Here is a 13,563-nt window from a genome sequence, read left to right as displayed (position 1 = left end):
AATGCCTTCCAAAAGTTTTATGTGAACATGTGGATGACGTTTCCAAATTTTACGTATCCGTGACAAAAATAATACCTATTGCATTTCCCTATTTTGACTTGCACCAAATGTTCACGAGAGTTTTTCAAGGTGAACACTTGAGTTGCCTTTGCATGTGTTTATGACGGTGGCACCGATGGGGCAGGATAAGCTCATTATTGGAGGTTCATTCAGAGCCCACACACATTATCAGGGACTCAACTAACCGTTATTTAGTCCGTGATGTGATTTACAGTCGGAATCGCACAATGGCCTCTGCTTTTAGCAAAGAAATCTTATGGTCATGAAAAGGGCTTTGTCACATTTGTTTGAGAAATGAATTTGCTGAAGCCTGAAGCTATTTACCTTCAATTTTTCATACATTTACAAATCCTTACTCGTCAATCCAATCGTTAAAAGTACAATAACATCGATATGACTGTACACAAAGAATTGGCAGCGCTTCCGCAGTTAAAAGCGTCTTTCTTAGAAATCACACAAAGTCTTAAAAGTTAAATATTCCAAACAAAATACGTTCTCTTCACGGGTAATTTCTTGTTTACAATTACCTGTCCACCTCAATTAGAGGCAATTAGTGCAACAACTGCCTTCTCGACGCCGAAGATGACAACCACAGCATAAAAACCGCCATAACAAACGTTGCCTCAGCTACGAGATATCTTGAGGACGCCATAGTGTTATTTTTCTGTTGATTTATTCTGAAAATCTGACAAGACTAAAGTTGGAAATATTTGTGGAAGCGAGAGTGGCACACCAACTATCCCGTCATACACTTTGTCGGAGCTTAGTGAAGACGCGGTTGATGATGATGATGATGATGATGATGATGTTGATGTTGATGTTGAATACAGAAAAGCTCATGGTGTTCAGTTCAATTAAATATTTTCAAATGTGATCTTTCAACACGAATTGTTATCAACGCTGTGGAATGAAATCAATTTCTCTCAACACTGAAGAGTGTGGGTCGGCTCTTGTCAATAAGGAGACACGAGTTGTGTCCCTTTATTGGCGCCCGCTCGTTTTCGAGATATTGCTTGTTGTTTAACGTCGCACTGAGAAATATCTCTGCGGTCTGTAAATAATCGAGTCTGGACCAGACAATCCATCTACTGTTAGATGACATGCATCAACCAAGTCAGCGAGCCTGACCACCCGATCCCGTGAGATGTCTCTGAAAACCAATTCTGTTGATTTGACTGTTTACGCAGGCTTAAAAAGAACTGAAAGTTTACTTTCCATAATCATAAAAAATCTCTGCTAAAGACACAGTTCTTTGTACGATTCCAACAATACCATAAGCATGAGTTGATGAATCACGATCAATTAGTGAAGACGACAGGTGTTCGCGAAAAGGTGAGAACACCCTACCCCATCGGTGACTTAGCGGTGTCTTGCAGCAGTTCGTCAATATCACGTCTTGGAACAAACCACCATGCCACCTTAAATCGGCTTCACTTATTGTACCCTTGAGGGGAATAGAACTCGGGTATTTGGTGTGATGAGGAAATGCTTATACTACTGCGCCACCCCACCTACCCAGCTATGGTGATTTTGTTGTATTGAGAACACCTGGCTACCTTGTACAAAGAGGAATACATATGCTGCAAGTATGAAGCTGTTTGAATGAAGCCTATGGTTATCATTCGCAAAGAGCAATCCCAACACGGGTATTTCCTAAAAATAGATTATCAGACTAGATCGGAAACAGATCGCCTGTATGCATTCACAACAAAGCGGTAAACTGTGCCGAGAACTAATCTATATGAGAACGTATATTGAAGCGAGGTGTATATTCTTTACATAAGACACTGATAAATGGAGAGTTACTAAACAACCAAGAACTTATAAATTTATCCCAACCATAGCCGTGGGTTTCGCTAAAGTGGTTTTATCGTTTAAGAACTGCATCACTTCGGGCTCTATTGCCACATCAAGCTGATACGCCGTGATGTAGAAGGAATACTGTTCAAAGCGGCGTTAAACCAAAACCACTCACTCACCTCGGGAGAGTTCTCTGTGGCAATGGATAGCTCACAATACTATCTAAGACTTTGTTTGGATGGAGGAGGAAGAATTTGGTGCTGGATGGAGGAGATGAGGAGTTCTGTCTCACCAGCAAGTCTCAATGTCTCCCCAGCAATGTCTCCCCAGCAAGTCTCAATGTCTCCCAAGCAAGTCTCAATGTCTCACCAGCAAGTCTCAATGTCTCACCAGCAAGTCTCACCAGCAAGTCTCAATGTCTCACCAGCAAGTCTCACCAGCAAGTCTCAATGCCTGGTGAGATATTGACATGGCGAACAAGATGCCATCACAGAGGACACGATTGACGCGAGTGTTGCTGGCGAACACATTAACTGTCCTCTATCGGTACTGAGTGTGTCCATTGAAAGGTGATTATATAGTGCTGTGAAAATAAAGGAATATGAAAGTAGTCCGACACTGGAGATCGGAAGGAAAGGGGGGGGGGGGGGGGGGGGTATAGGGGCACGGCTGACCCATTTTGTATGAGGCGTCACAATTCGCTGTGCAAAGTTGCGTCCCTTGATCATACCAGAAACCTATGATTGTGGGTTCGAATCCCATACCCGTCCTCGTTGATTTCACCAAAGCAGTCAACGTCTAAGACCGGCATCACTTCAGGCTCTCTCCCAATGCCACGCCCTGGTGTTACTGGAATACTGTCAACAGCGGCGTTACAAACAACTCACTCACTCCAAGGCAGAAGCACATAGCCTGTAAATGTCACACACAAATCATGTTTAAACCTGTCGGTTATCAACCTGCCTTGTTGTTTTTATTATGACTCCTCCATGAATAAACATCAGTTACATGTTTCCATGAGTCGACAGTCAACATCCTGATTGAAAGGATGGTTACATAACTGACTGTAGCCATGGCACCTCCTACTGGTTCATTCCTATTCTGGCTGACTTGATTGATGCATTGTATCGATCCCAATTGCGTGGATCGATGCTCATGATGTCAATCACTGGATTGTCTGGTCCCGACTCGATTATTTACAGACCGCCGTCATATAGCTTGAATAATGCTGAGTGCGGCGTTAAACAACAAACAAACAAACATGGATCATTCCTGAGACGAACAAACAATGGCATATTTGTGAGATGAATGAAAGTAATATGGATGAAGGATCACAAGGCACGGTATAGTTTGATACACTGAATACTTGAGTTGACGGAGTGACCTATCTAAAAGTGAAGATTGTATCACAGGATATCCCGACGTGTCAGCTTAATGAGGAAGGAAAGCCAGTGATGCAGGTCTCAAAATTCCTGAGACAACAAACAAACAAACAAACAAAACATGTCCCGATTATTTACATGTTATCGTGCTGTGACTGTAAATTGGCTGTCGGGGCGTGAAAGGCAATAATAACGTAGAGGGGAATGTCCGAGTAACTCTCCATTCCTTAAAAATAATGGAGCAGAGGCCCATTATTTTTAAGGAATGGAGAGTTACGAGGATATTCCCCTACTTAAAACTCATCCCTACTTTTACATTTTGACAAACTATTCTGTAGTTGAAAATATTTGAAAAATTCAAACGCTGCTTCAAGATAATGTACAGTTGACAAGCAACTCTCCATTCCTGAAAAATAATGGAGCTTTCAAACAATAGAATGACGTCACAGATGTGTTTTAATCATGAGTATGGCATGACGCATGCAACATTTAGTACATACATTTAAGACCCGTGAAGATCCGGGGTGGAACAGGTCTTCAGCATGCTTGCCATGCCCGCCCTGAAAGGCGACTGTGCTTGTCGCAAGAGGCGACTAACTAGATCGGGCGGTGAGGCTCGCTGACTTGGTTGATGCAGGTCATCGTGTCCCAATTTCGTGGATCGATGCTCATGATATCAATCACTTTATTGTCTGGTCCAGACTCGATTATTTACAGACCGCAGTCATCTATAGAGCTGGAATATTGCTGAGTGCGGCGTTAAAAAACAAACAAACATTTGATCACTGTTCACGTTATTGTTCTCAAATGCTAAGTATGACGAAAACTCAGTATGACGAGAACTCAGTATGACGAGAACTCAGTATGACGAGGACTCAGTATGACGAGAACTAAGTATGACGAAAACTCAGTATGACGAGAACGAGGACTCTTTGGAATCATCAGAATTACCATTTGTAAACGTGGAGAAATTTGTTAAAATAGAAGTTTGCGACACACGGTTCAGAATGTATGTTTCTAAGCGAGATTTCAACCAAGAGGCCTCCGGTGGAAAATGGACAAGCAAGTCGCCCGCTCAAACAGTTTTGACAGCAAGAATTTAATCATACTGGAGACACGTGTCCACAATATCTGACATGGAAAGGGGTCGGTCGGGTAGCCTAGTGGTTAAAGCGTTCGCTCGTCACGCCGAAGACCCGGGTTTGATTCCCGACATGGCTACAATGTGTGAAGCCCATTTCTGGTGTCCCCCGCCGTGATATTGCTGGAATATTGCTAAAAGCGGCGTAAAACCATACTCACTCACTCACTGACATGGAAAGATACCCTCGGGTGTTTTCTAACAGGAATCAATTTACAACACTTGCGATCGCAAGTGGCACCAATCAGTTTAGAAAATTGAAGTCAGCCTTGTTAAACGTTTGGAGCCTTGATATGGTCCGGAAGAAACGTTTGAACCTTCTCCCTGATGATATTTCTCCGATCAATTTTCAGAGGAAATGCTTTTCTCGAGGTAAGAGGACAGTGTTGTTGTGTCGTCATTACAAGTACTGTGATGTTCCAGGCTTCCAAGCCAAGCTACCCAGGGGAACGCAGGAGCAGAAGGAGTCTCCAGTGGCCAGTGCTTGTCGTGTAAAACTAATGAGGTTCAGGTGCTCACGATGTGCGCCATCATCGCCTTACAGCGTGAGATTCCGGGTGGAATAGGTCAACCCATGCTTGCCATAAAAGGTGACTTATGCTTGTCGTAAAAGGCGACTAACGGGATCGGGTGGTCAGACTCGCTGACTAGGTTGATCCCAATTGCATGGATCGATGCTCATGATATTAATCACTGGATTATCTGGTCCAGCCTCGATTATTTACAGACCGCCGTCATTTACTTGGAATATTGCTGAGTGCGGCGTTAAACAACAAACCAACAACCTCACAGCGTGTCCCGTGAATATCCAGGTTAGGATTGGTCGTCAGCAACCTGACGCGGTGGGGTAGCTTAGTGGTTAAAGCGTTCGCTCGGTTCGATTCCTGCATGAGTACAATGTGTGAAGCCCATTTCTGGGGTCCCCCGCCGTGATATTGCTGGAATATTGCTAAAAGCGGCGTAAAACCATATTCACTCACTCACTCACTTCAGCAACCCATGCTTGCCGTGAGAGGCGACTTACGGGATCGGGTGGTAAGGCTCGCTGACTTGGTTGATGCATGTCACAGTATCCCGTAGCGTGGATCATTGCTCATGATGTCAATCACTGGATTGCCTGGTCCACACTCGTTTGCCTACAGGCCGCTGTCAACCACTTTAGTGTCAAAAGGGACAGTGAATTTAATAATGTAAATGATTTCGTTGGATTTAACAAAAAAGGACAAGGTCAGGTTTGGGTCTATTCCAAAAAATTATATAATTGTCATTTTCCATGACGCCCGCTACATATTCTGTGTCGTGCCATGGATGGACCTCTGATCCAAAACCACAAACATGGCGAAGACGAAGTAAGAACAGGATCGAGCCACGCCATTATTTGTGTTATTGTTATTATTAGTAGTAGCAGTAGTAGTAGTAACAGTAATAGTAGTAGTAGTAACAGTAATAGTAGTAGTAGTAGTAGTGACAGTAATAGTAGTAGTAGTAACAGTAATAGTAGTAGTAGCAGTAGTAGTAGTAACAGTAATAGTAGTAGTAGTAGTAGTGACAGTAATAGTAGTAGTAGTAACAGTAATAGTAGTAGTAGTAGTAGTAGTAGTAACAGTAATAGTAGTAATAGTAGTAGTAGTAGTAGTGACAGTAATAGTAGTAGTAGCAGTAGTAGTAGTAACAGTAATAGTAGTAGTAGTAGTAGTGACAGTAATAGTAGTAGTAGTAACAGTAATAGTAGTAGTAGTAGTAGTAGTAGTAACAGTAATAGTAGTAGTAGTAGTAGTGACAGTAATAGTAGTAGTAGTAGTAGTAACAGTAATAGTAGTAGTAGTAACAGTAGTAGTAGTAGTAGTAGTAGTAGTAGTAGTAACAGTAATAGTAGTAGTAGTTGTAACAGTAATAGAAGTAGTAGTAACAGTAGTAGTAGTAGTAACAGTAATAGTGGTAGTAGTAGTAACAGTAGTAGTAGTAGTAGTAGTAGTAACAGTAATAGTGGTAGTAGTAGTGACAGTAATAGTAGTAGTAGTAGTAACAGTAATAGTAGTAGTAGTAACAGTAGTAGTAGTAGTAGTAGTAGTAACAGTAATAGTAGTAGTAGTTGTAACAGTAATAGAAGTAGTAGTAACAGTAGTAGTAGTAGTAACAGTAATAGTGGTAGTAGTAGTGACAGTAATAGTAGTAGTAGTAGTAACAGTAATAGTAGTAGTAGTAGTAGTAGTAACAGTAATAGTAGTAACAGTAATAGTAGTAGTAGTAACAGTAGTAGTAGTAGTAGTAGTAGTAGTAACAGTAACAGTAATAGTAGTAGTAGTTGTAACAGTAATAGAAGTAGTAGTAACAGTAGTAGTAGTAGTAACAGTAATAGTGGTAGTAGTAGTGACAGTAATAGTAGTAGTAGTAGTAGTAACAGTAATAGTAGTAGTAGTAGTAGTAGTAACAGTAATAGTAGTAACAGTAATAGTAGTAGTAGTAACAGTAGTAGTAGTAGTAGTAGTAGTAACAGTAATAGTAGTAGTAGTTGTAACAGTAATAGAAGTAGTAGTAACAGTAGTAGTAGTAGTAGTAACAGTAATAGTGGTAGTAGTAGTGACAGTAATAGTAGTAGTAGTTGTAACAGTAATAGAAGTAGTAGTAACAGTAGTAGTAGTAGTAGTAACAGTAATAGTGGTAGTAGTAGTAACAGTAATAGTAGTAGTAGTTGTAACAGTAATAGAAGTAGTAGTAACAGTAGTAGTAGTAGTAGTAGTAACAGTAATAGTAGTAGTAGTAGTAGTAACAGTAATAGTAGTAGTAGTAGTAGTAGTAGTAGTAGTAACAGTAATAGTAGTAGTAGTAGTAGTAACAGTAATAGTAGTAGTAGTAGTAGTAGTAGTAGTAGTGATAGTGTCATTGTTGTTATCATCATAATTAATAGGAGTAGTGTTATCACCAAAATCAGCCGCATAACGGTGGAAGTCTCCAAGGGAATCGAACCCGGTCCTAGGCGTGGCGAGCTACAGCTCAGTCCTGCCCCCCACCGCAATGACGGTGGTGCCCTGACAACATGCGTTAACTCAATCCTACCCCCTACCGCAATGACGGTGGTGCCCTGACAACATGCGTTAACTCAACCCTACCCCCCACCGCAATGACGGTGGTGCCCTGACAACATGCGTTAACTAAACCCTACCCCCCACGGCAATGACGGTGGTGCCCTGACAACATGCGTTAACTCAACCCTACCCCCCACCGCAATGACGGTGGTGCCCTGACAACATGCGTTAACTCAACCCTACCCCCCACGGCAATGACGGTGGTGCCCTGACAACATGCGTTAACTCAACCCTACCCCCTACCACAATGACGGTGGTGCCCTGACAACATGCGTTAACAAGACAGTAGTCCTAGAGTTGCCTACCATAGCACAGGTGAGATACAAGGAGGTTGAAATTCCCGTGTCCCGTGTGACTAGTTCATGATGCATCTTGAAAATAACACTTAAAATTTACATTACGGTGATAATGGAGTGTACGTTTCAGTGTACTCTGTTGTAATCTAGACTTGGGCATCTTACGAACTCTAAATAGGCCCCATGCAACCTCTCGGTTTACCTGCCTTGGTGCTATTAATAAACCAGGACGTTGTTCCTGGACAAACCATGTTGAGTCACACTAGGTTCCCTGGCGGGTAACTGCCGACTGACGTTGAGCCTTCCAACCGTACACACAGGGCTGTCACACTAGGTTCCCTGGCGGGTATCTGCCGAGTGACGTTAAGCCTTCCAACCGTACACACAGGGCTGTCACACTAGGTTCCCTGGCGGGTAACTGCCGACTGACGTTGAGCCTTCCAACCGTACACACAGGGCTGTCACACTAGGTTCCCTGGAGGGTAACTGCCGACTGACGTTAAGCCTTCCAACCGTACACACAGGGCTGTCACACTAGGTTCCCTGGCGGGTAACTGCCGACTGACGTTGAGCCTTCCAACCGTACACACAGGGCTGTAGCAGGTGTGTTCGTTAAACAGACCCACAACATCGAAGTTGCTCCTCAAACGCATTATGAAGAAATCCATTTTATTGACAAGAAAGGCCCCCAGAAATGCCGACCCCGGTGTTCATCTTCCATGTGTTTTGTTGTGCTTATTTTATCGATGTTTTTAAATGGAGGATTGGGTGCATTTATTGTCTACAAGATGACACACAAAGAGCATGCTGCGCCGTTTGCTCCAGGCGAGGTTAAGCGACCGGATATTGCTGACTCTGTCTGTGTGTCATGTGCCTCTATAAACGTCCCTGACCTAGCAAGATCACCATTGGAGAATCAGGTCAAGGTCGTTATACTGGGGATAACGTTAGTCTCGGGATGTATATGAATATTGTAAGTGTTATTTAGTGTTCTAATAATCATATCCAAGAAAACATAATTCTGCACCACAGGTCGCTAATCGTCTTCTAGGTCAAGGACATTCAAAATCATTGCATGTAAATGTTTGTTTGAATGACGGTTATGCTGTTTTAATTTATAAAAGGTATTGTAAGCAAAATAATGATTGCACATATTTCTTTTGTATCTAGGTAGTCGGAGAATATTACCATGACCTCAACGGTGACAACAGAGGTGGTGACCTTCCCATCAACCATGACAGACCGGCGGCGCATCTGTATCTTGATACAAACAGCGTCACAGGTCTGTATGCTTCGTTTGATCCAATGTTTCACTCACTCACCCACTGCTTGATGAATTAAACATTAAAGACCACGTGATAATGATTGACCTTCCCATCAACCATGACAGACCGGCGGCGCATCTGTATCTTGATACAAACAGCGTCACAGGTCTGTATGCTTCGTTAAGTCCAATGTTTCACTCACTCACACACTGATTGAAGAATTAAACATTAAAGACCACGTGATAATAAGTGACCTTTACAGCAACCATGACAGACCGGCGGCGCATCTGTATCTTGATACAAACAGCGTCACAGGTCTGTATGCTTCGTTAAGTCCAATGTTTCACTCACTCACACACTGCTTGAAGAATTATACATTAAAGACCACGTGATAATGAGTGACGTTGCAACTGTACAAAGCCTTAACCTCCACTCACTCACTCACTCACTCACTCACAAACAAATGCTTTGAGGTAGCATATATAGAGACTACTATAATGTCATGAATTTAGTAATGGTATATTTCAAGGTATACACAGAGAAACATAATATGATCACTATTAACAGTGAACACGATTTGTTCATTTGTAGAAAAGGGACCTCTTTTACGGTACATAAACAAGCCTGCTCTTCAGAGCAACAATGGCGTTCCGTTTGGGTTCACGGCAACTATCTTCTGCAACACAGCAACTATCTTCTGCAACACGGCAACTATCTTCTGCACAACAACACACCCGCTACATACTTGTGAATAAGCCGCAGATAAGATTTGATCAAACTTCTTGCTTTGCACACATCAATATTTCAAACAAAGAGTGTCGTATACAAACTGGGAGTCCGGTGCATGTTTGCTGACATGCTATATATAAACATCTCCTACAGTTGTTAAGTTAGTGGACCCTTTTAACCGCTACCAGGAAGTCACACACGCCATTGCGCATAGGTGATTTCTCAGAACTGACACGAGATCTGAATATCGTTACAAGGAAGTGGAACACTTCTTATTCAAATACTTAGAGTGGGGACTGTATTCAGGGTAAAGTTTACTCCTTGTTCTTACGCTAGGTATGGTCTGAAAGCTTCAGTTATTAAGTACAGTACACAGTATCAACTGAATCGGAATAATGTATTCACTGTCGCCTGATACGGGTGGCTGTGCCATCTGAATCTCCTCAAATCTCTGTGTGACAGGATCTCACTCACTCACTCACTCATTGGCCCACTCAACCACTCACCCAAACAACCGCCACATTATTCACTCACTCACCCACCTACCAACCCATCCGCTCACTCACTTACTGACCCATCTGACCCACCCATTCGCTCAACCACCCAATCACTCACCGACCCACCCACCAACTCACTCATTCATCCAAAATCCAAACATCCACCAACCCACTCACACACCCACCCAGTCACTCAACCACCCAGTCACCCACCCACTCTCTCCCCCACTCACCGACCCAACAACCAACTCACTCATTCACACAAAACTCAAACATCCACCAACCCACTCACCTAACCACTCACTCACCCATCCGTTTACCCACTCACTCACTCACTTACTGACTCAACTAACCCAGCCACTCACTCCCTCATTCACTCACTCCCATTTCTCTGTGTGCCAGAATCTAATGCACGCACTCACTCACTCACTCAACCACTCAAACACTCAAACACTCACTCACTCAACCACTCGTTCAGGGCCTCAAATCTCTGGGTTTCATTTCTCTGTGTGCCAGAATCTAATGCACTCACTCACTCACTCACTCACCACACTGATTAAAAGTCTACAAATTATGACTTTATTTCTCTTCCCATCAGATCAAAATCTGCAGTGGGACTCCTCCCTTGGGTGTGGGACGGCACACGTGACTGGGAATGTTACCTATAGCAACGGACGTCTACATGTGCCACGTGACGGCGTGTACTACATCTACTCCTTCCTTACAATACGTAGCGACACCCACTCACTCACCTACCCGCCCGCAAACTCACTCATTTCTCCGAAACACCCACACACCCACTTCATCACCCACCCACCTAATGACCTCCCCCGACTCCCCCACTCACACCTCCACCCTCACTCACCTATCCACCCCCCACTCATTCATCCAAAACCCACTCAATCAGGGCCTCTGTGACAGAATCTAATGCACGCACTCACTCACTCAAACACTCACTCACTCAACCACTCACTCAGGGCCCCAAATCTCTGGGTCTCATTTCTCTGTGTGCCAGAATCTGCGCTCACACACTCACTCACTCACTAACTCACTCACTCACTCACCACACTGATTTAAAATCTACACATTATGACTTTATTTCTCTTCCCATCAGATCAAAATCTGCAGTGGAACTCCTCCGCCGGGTATGGGACGGCACACGTGACTGGGGATGTTACCTATAGCAACGGACGTCTACATGTGCCACGTGACGGCATGTACTACATCTACTCCTTCCTTACAATACGTAGCGACGTCGTCACAAACGACGACCTGAACATTGTCCACAGCGTCCAGAAGTACAACTCTGACCACATAGACACAGACAGGCACCTTCTCCTCATGGGCAAGACGTCATTGAAGGAGAGACATGGGCAGTTCACCAACAGTTTCTTGGCGGCAAATTTGAAATTGAAAAAAAATGATGAACTATTTGTCAGCTTGTCAAACACGTCCTTGGTATACACATTTCCACCTGCTAATTATTTTGGTGTCCACATGTTGTAATATCAGTTTAGAAATGTGACCAATAACAAGATATAACCGTCACATCAATATGAATAACTATAACAGGGGTGGTCGGGTAGCCTCGTGGTTAAAGCGTTCGCTCGTCACGCCGAGGACCCGGGTTCGATTCCCGACATGGGTACAATGCGTGAAGCCCATTCTGATGTCACCCGCCGATATATTGCTGGAATATTGCTGAAGGTAGCGTAAACCATACTCACTCACTCATTTCAACTCTGAAGGAAGTCATCGAGATCTACTCAACGGCTAGAAGATTGTAAGTGACACGTGACCAATATATGAAGATTGGAATTCCCTGTCTGCATCAGTACTAGTATCATACTACCGCTTATTGCTCATGATAAGCTACTAAAGGCACGTTTTGAACTAAGGCAGCGCTTGGAATGAGCTTCAGTGGCTACCTTTAAAGTCGCAGTAGTGGTTAATGGTCTAATTTCCTGCTACTCACTCTCTAGATTTACCTCCCTTAGCTGCCAAGGGACCTGCTGATCTCGATTATAATCCTCGACATTCCTGTGTCACTCGTTGGTATTCCTGTCGAGTGAAGCTTTGCAGAAATACTCTTGAAAGCGTCTCAATCATTCTGGTGATTATCTTCGTTTGGTGAATGACGGACCATATCTACATTCCACTATGATACAAAAGTCATACTTTGTTATGTTAGTATTGTAGTATTTCATCTGATTGTAGAAACACAGGACCATATCTACATTCTCCCATAATACAAAAGTCAGACTTTGTTAATTCAGTATTGTAGTATTTCATCTGATTGTAGAAACACATAATTAAGTCTCCAATGCGACCTATCATTATGGCACACGTTTTGTTGACGAGGATTATAACTGCGACCGACTCTCTTGCTCAGCTTCAATGCTTGCTTTAACCATTTTTGAGTTACTCGCGTTGTACAGTCAGTTCATTGTTATTGGGAATGTATTGTTGTGATGTGCAATCCCAACTGGGAATAAAGAGTATAAATTCCAACGACAATTGTCTAGTTTGTGCACAGGGTGTTATGTTGCATTTTGTATAAAATCAAATGAATTCCCATAAAATAGCACATATGTCTATGCATAATCAATACCAAATAATTAAGCAATCATCTGTTACCGCTAAAGTAATTTCAAGTGTCTAATACAATTGAAATAACTATTGTATCAAACTGACGTCCAGGACCCAGGTTTATTCGGGAGGTGTCGGTATAATTCGTAACTCATTCGTGACTTTAAATGCATTGTCATCTTATGATATAGTTAACTAAATTTGTTAATAAACTTATTGCCGAATATATAATGTAAGCATATTTTCAGAAGTTGCTGTGTTTTTATTATTATTATCTTTATCCTTATGATTCAGATTGGAACATATCCGATGCCGTTGATTCACACCATAGTGTAAATGGCTAAGACAAGCTCTCCTCAGGAGACCGCCTCCGTGGTCTAGTGGTAGAGCGTCCGCCCGGAGAGCGGAAGGTCCGGGGTTCGATCCCCGACCGCGTCATACCAAAAGACGTTAAAAGATGGTACTTGTTGTTACCCTGTCTGGCGCTCGGCATTAAGGGGCTAAAACAAGGACTGGTCGGCTCGGAGTCAGTATACTGTGTCTGAGTGGGGTATTCATGTTAAACTGCGGCATGGTATCTCAGTGAGCTAGCACTATAAATCGGCATCAGTCCGGACTAGTACAAGCAGCCACACAAACACACACACGTACATGCACGTCGCTATATAAGTGCAATAATCTTGGACGCGACGTTAAACCCCATTTCACCTCACCTCAC

At 43.0% G+C, this 13,563-nt stretch overlaps 1 protein-coding gene across 1 annotated transcript; it reads left to right on the top strand.

Annotated features, from left to right (window-relative positions):
• The first annotated feature begins 8,720 nt into the window (after positions 1-8,720).
• On the top strand, positions 8,721-11,817 carry LOC124125193 (tumor necrosis factor ligand superfamily member 11-like). Its single transcript, XM_046488466.2, has 3 exons — positions 8,721-8,738; positions 8,936-9,047; positions 11,371-11,817. The coding sequence occupies exons 1-3, from the start codon at positions 8,724-8,726 to the stop codon at positions 11,760-11,762; spliced, it is 519 nt and encodes a 172-aa protein (XP_046344422.2). The 5' UTR covers positions 8,721-8,723; the 3' UTR covers positions 11,763-11,817.
• Positions 11,818-13,563: the final 1,746 nt, after the last annotated feature.

The sequence above is a fragment of the Haliotis rufescens genome, unplaced genomic scaffold (genome assembly GCF_023055435.1).
Source record: "Haliotis rufescens isolate VD_foot unplaced genomic scaffold, xgHalRufe1.0.p SCAF_67, whole genome shotgun sequence".
Lineage (NCBI taxonomy): Eukaryota > Metazoa > Mollusca > Gastropoda > Lepetellida > Haliotidae > Haliotis > Haliotis rufescens.
The sequence above is the reverse complement of the archived record's forward strand: the minus strand, read 5'-3'. Positions and strand labels throughout refer to the sequence as shown.

Excerpts from the sequence above, each read along its gene's own strand:
- LOC124125193 (XM_046488466.2), top strand. Across the intron at positions 9,048-11,370 it reads TGATACAAACAGCGTCACAG|ATCAAAATCTGCAGTGGAAC; the intron begins GTCTGTATGCTT and ends TCTTCCCATCAG.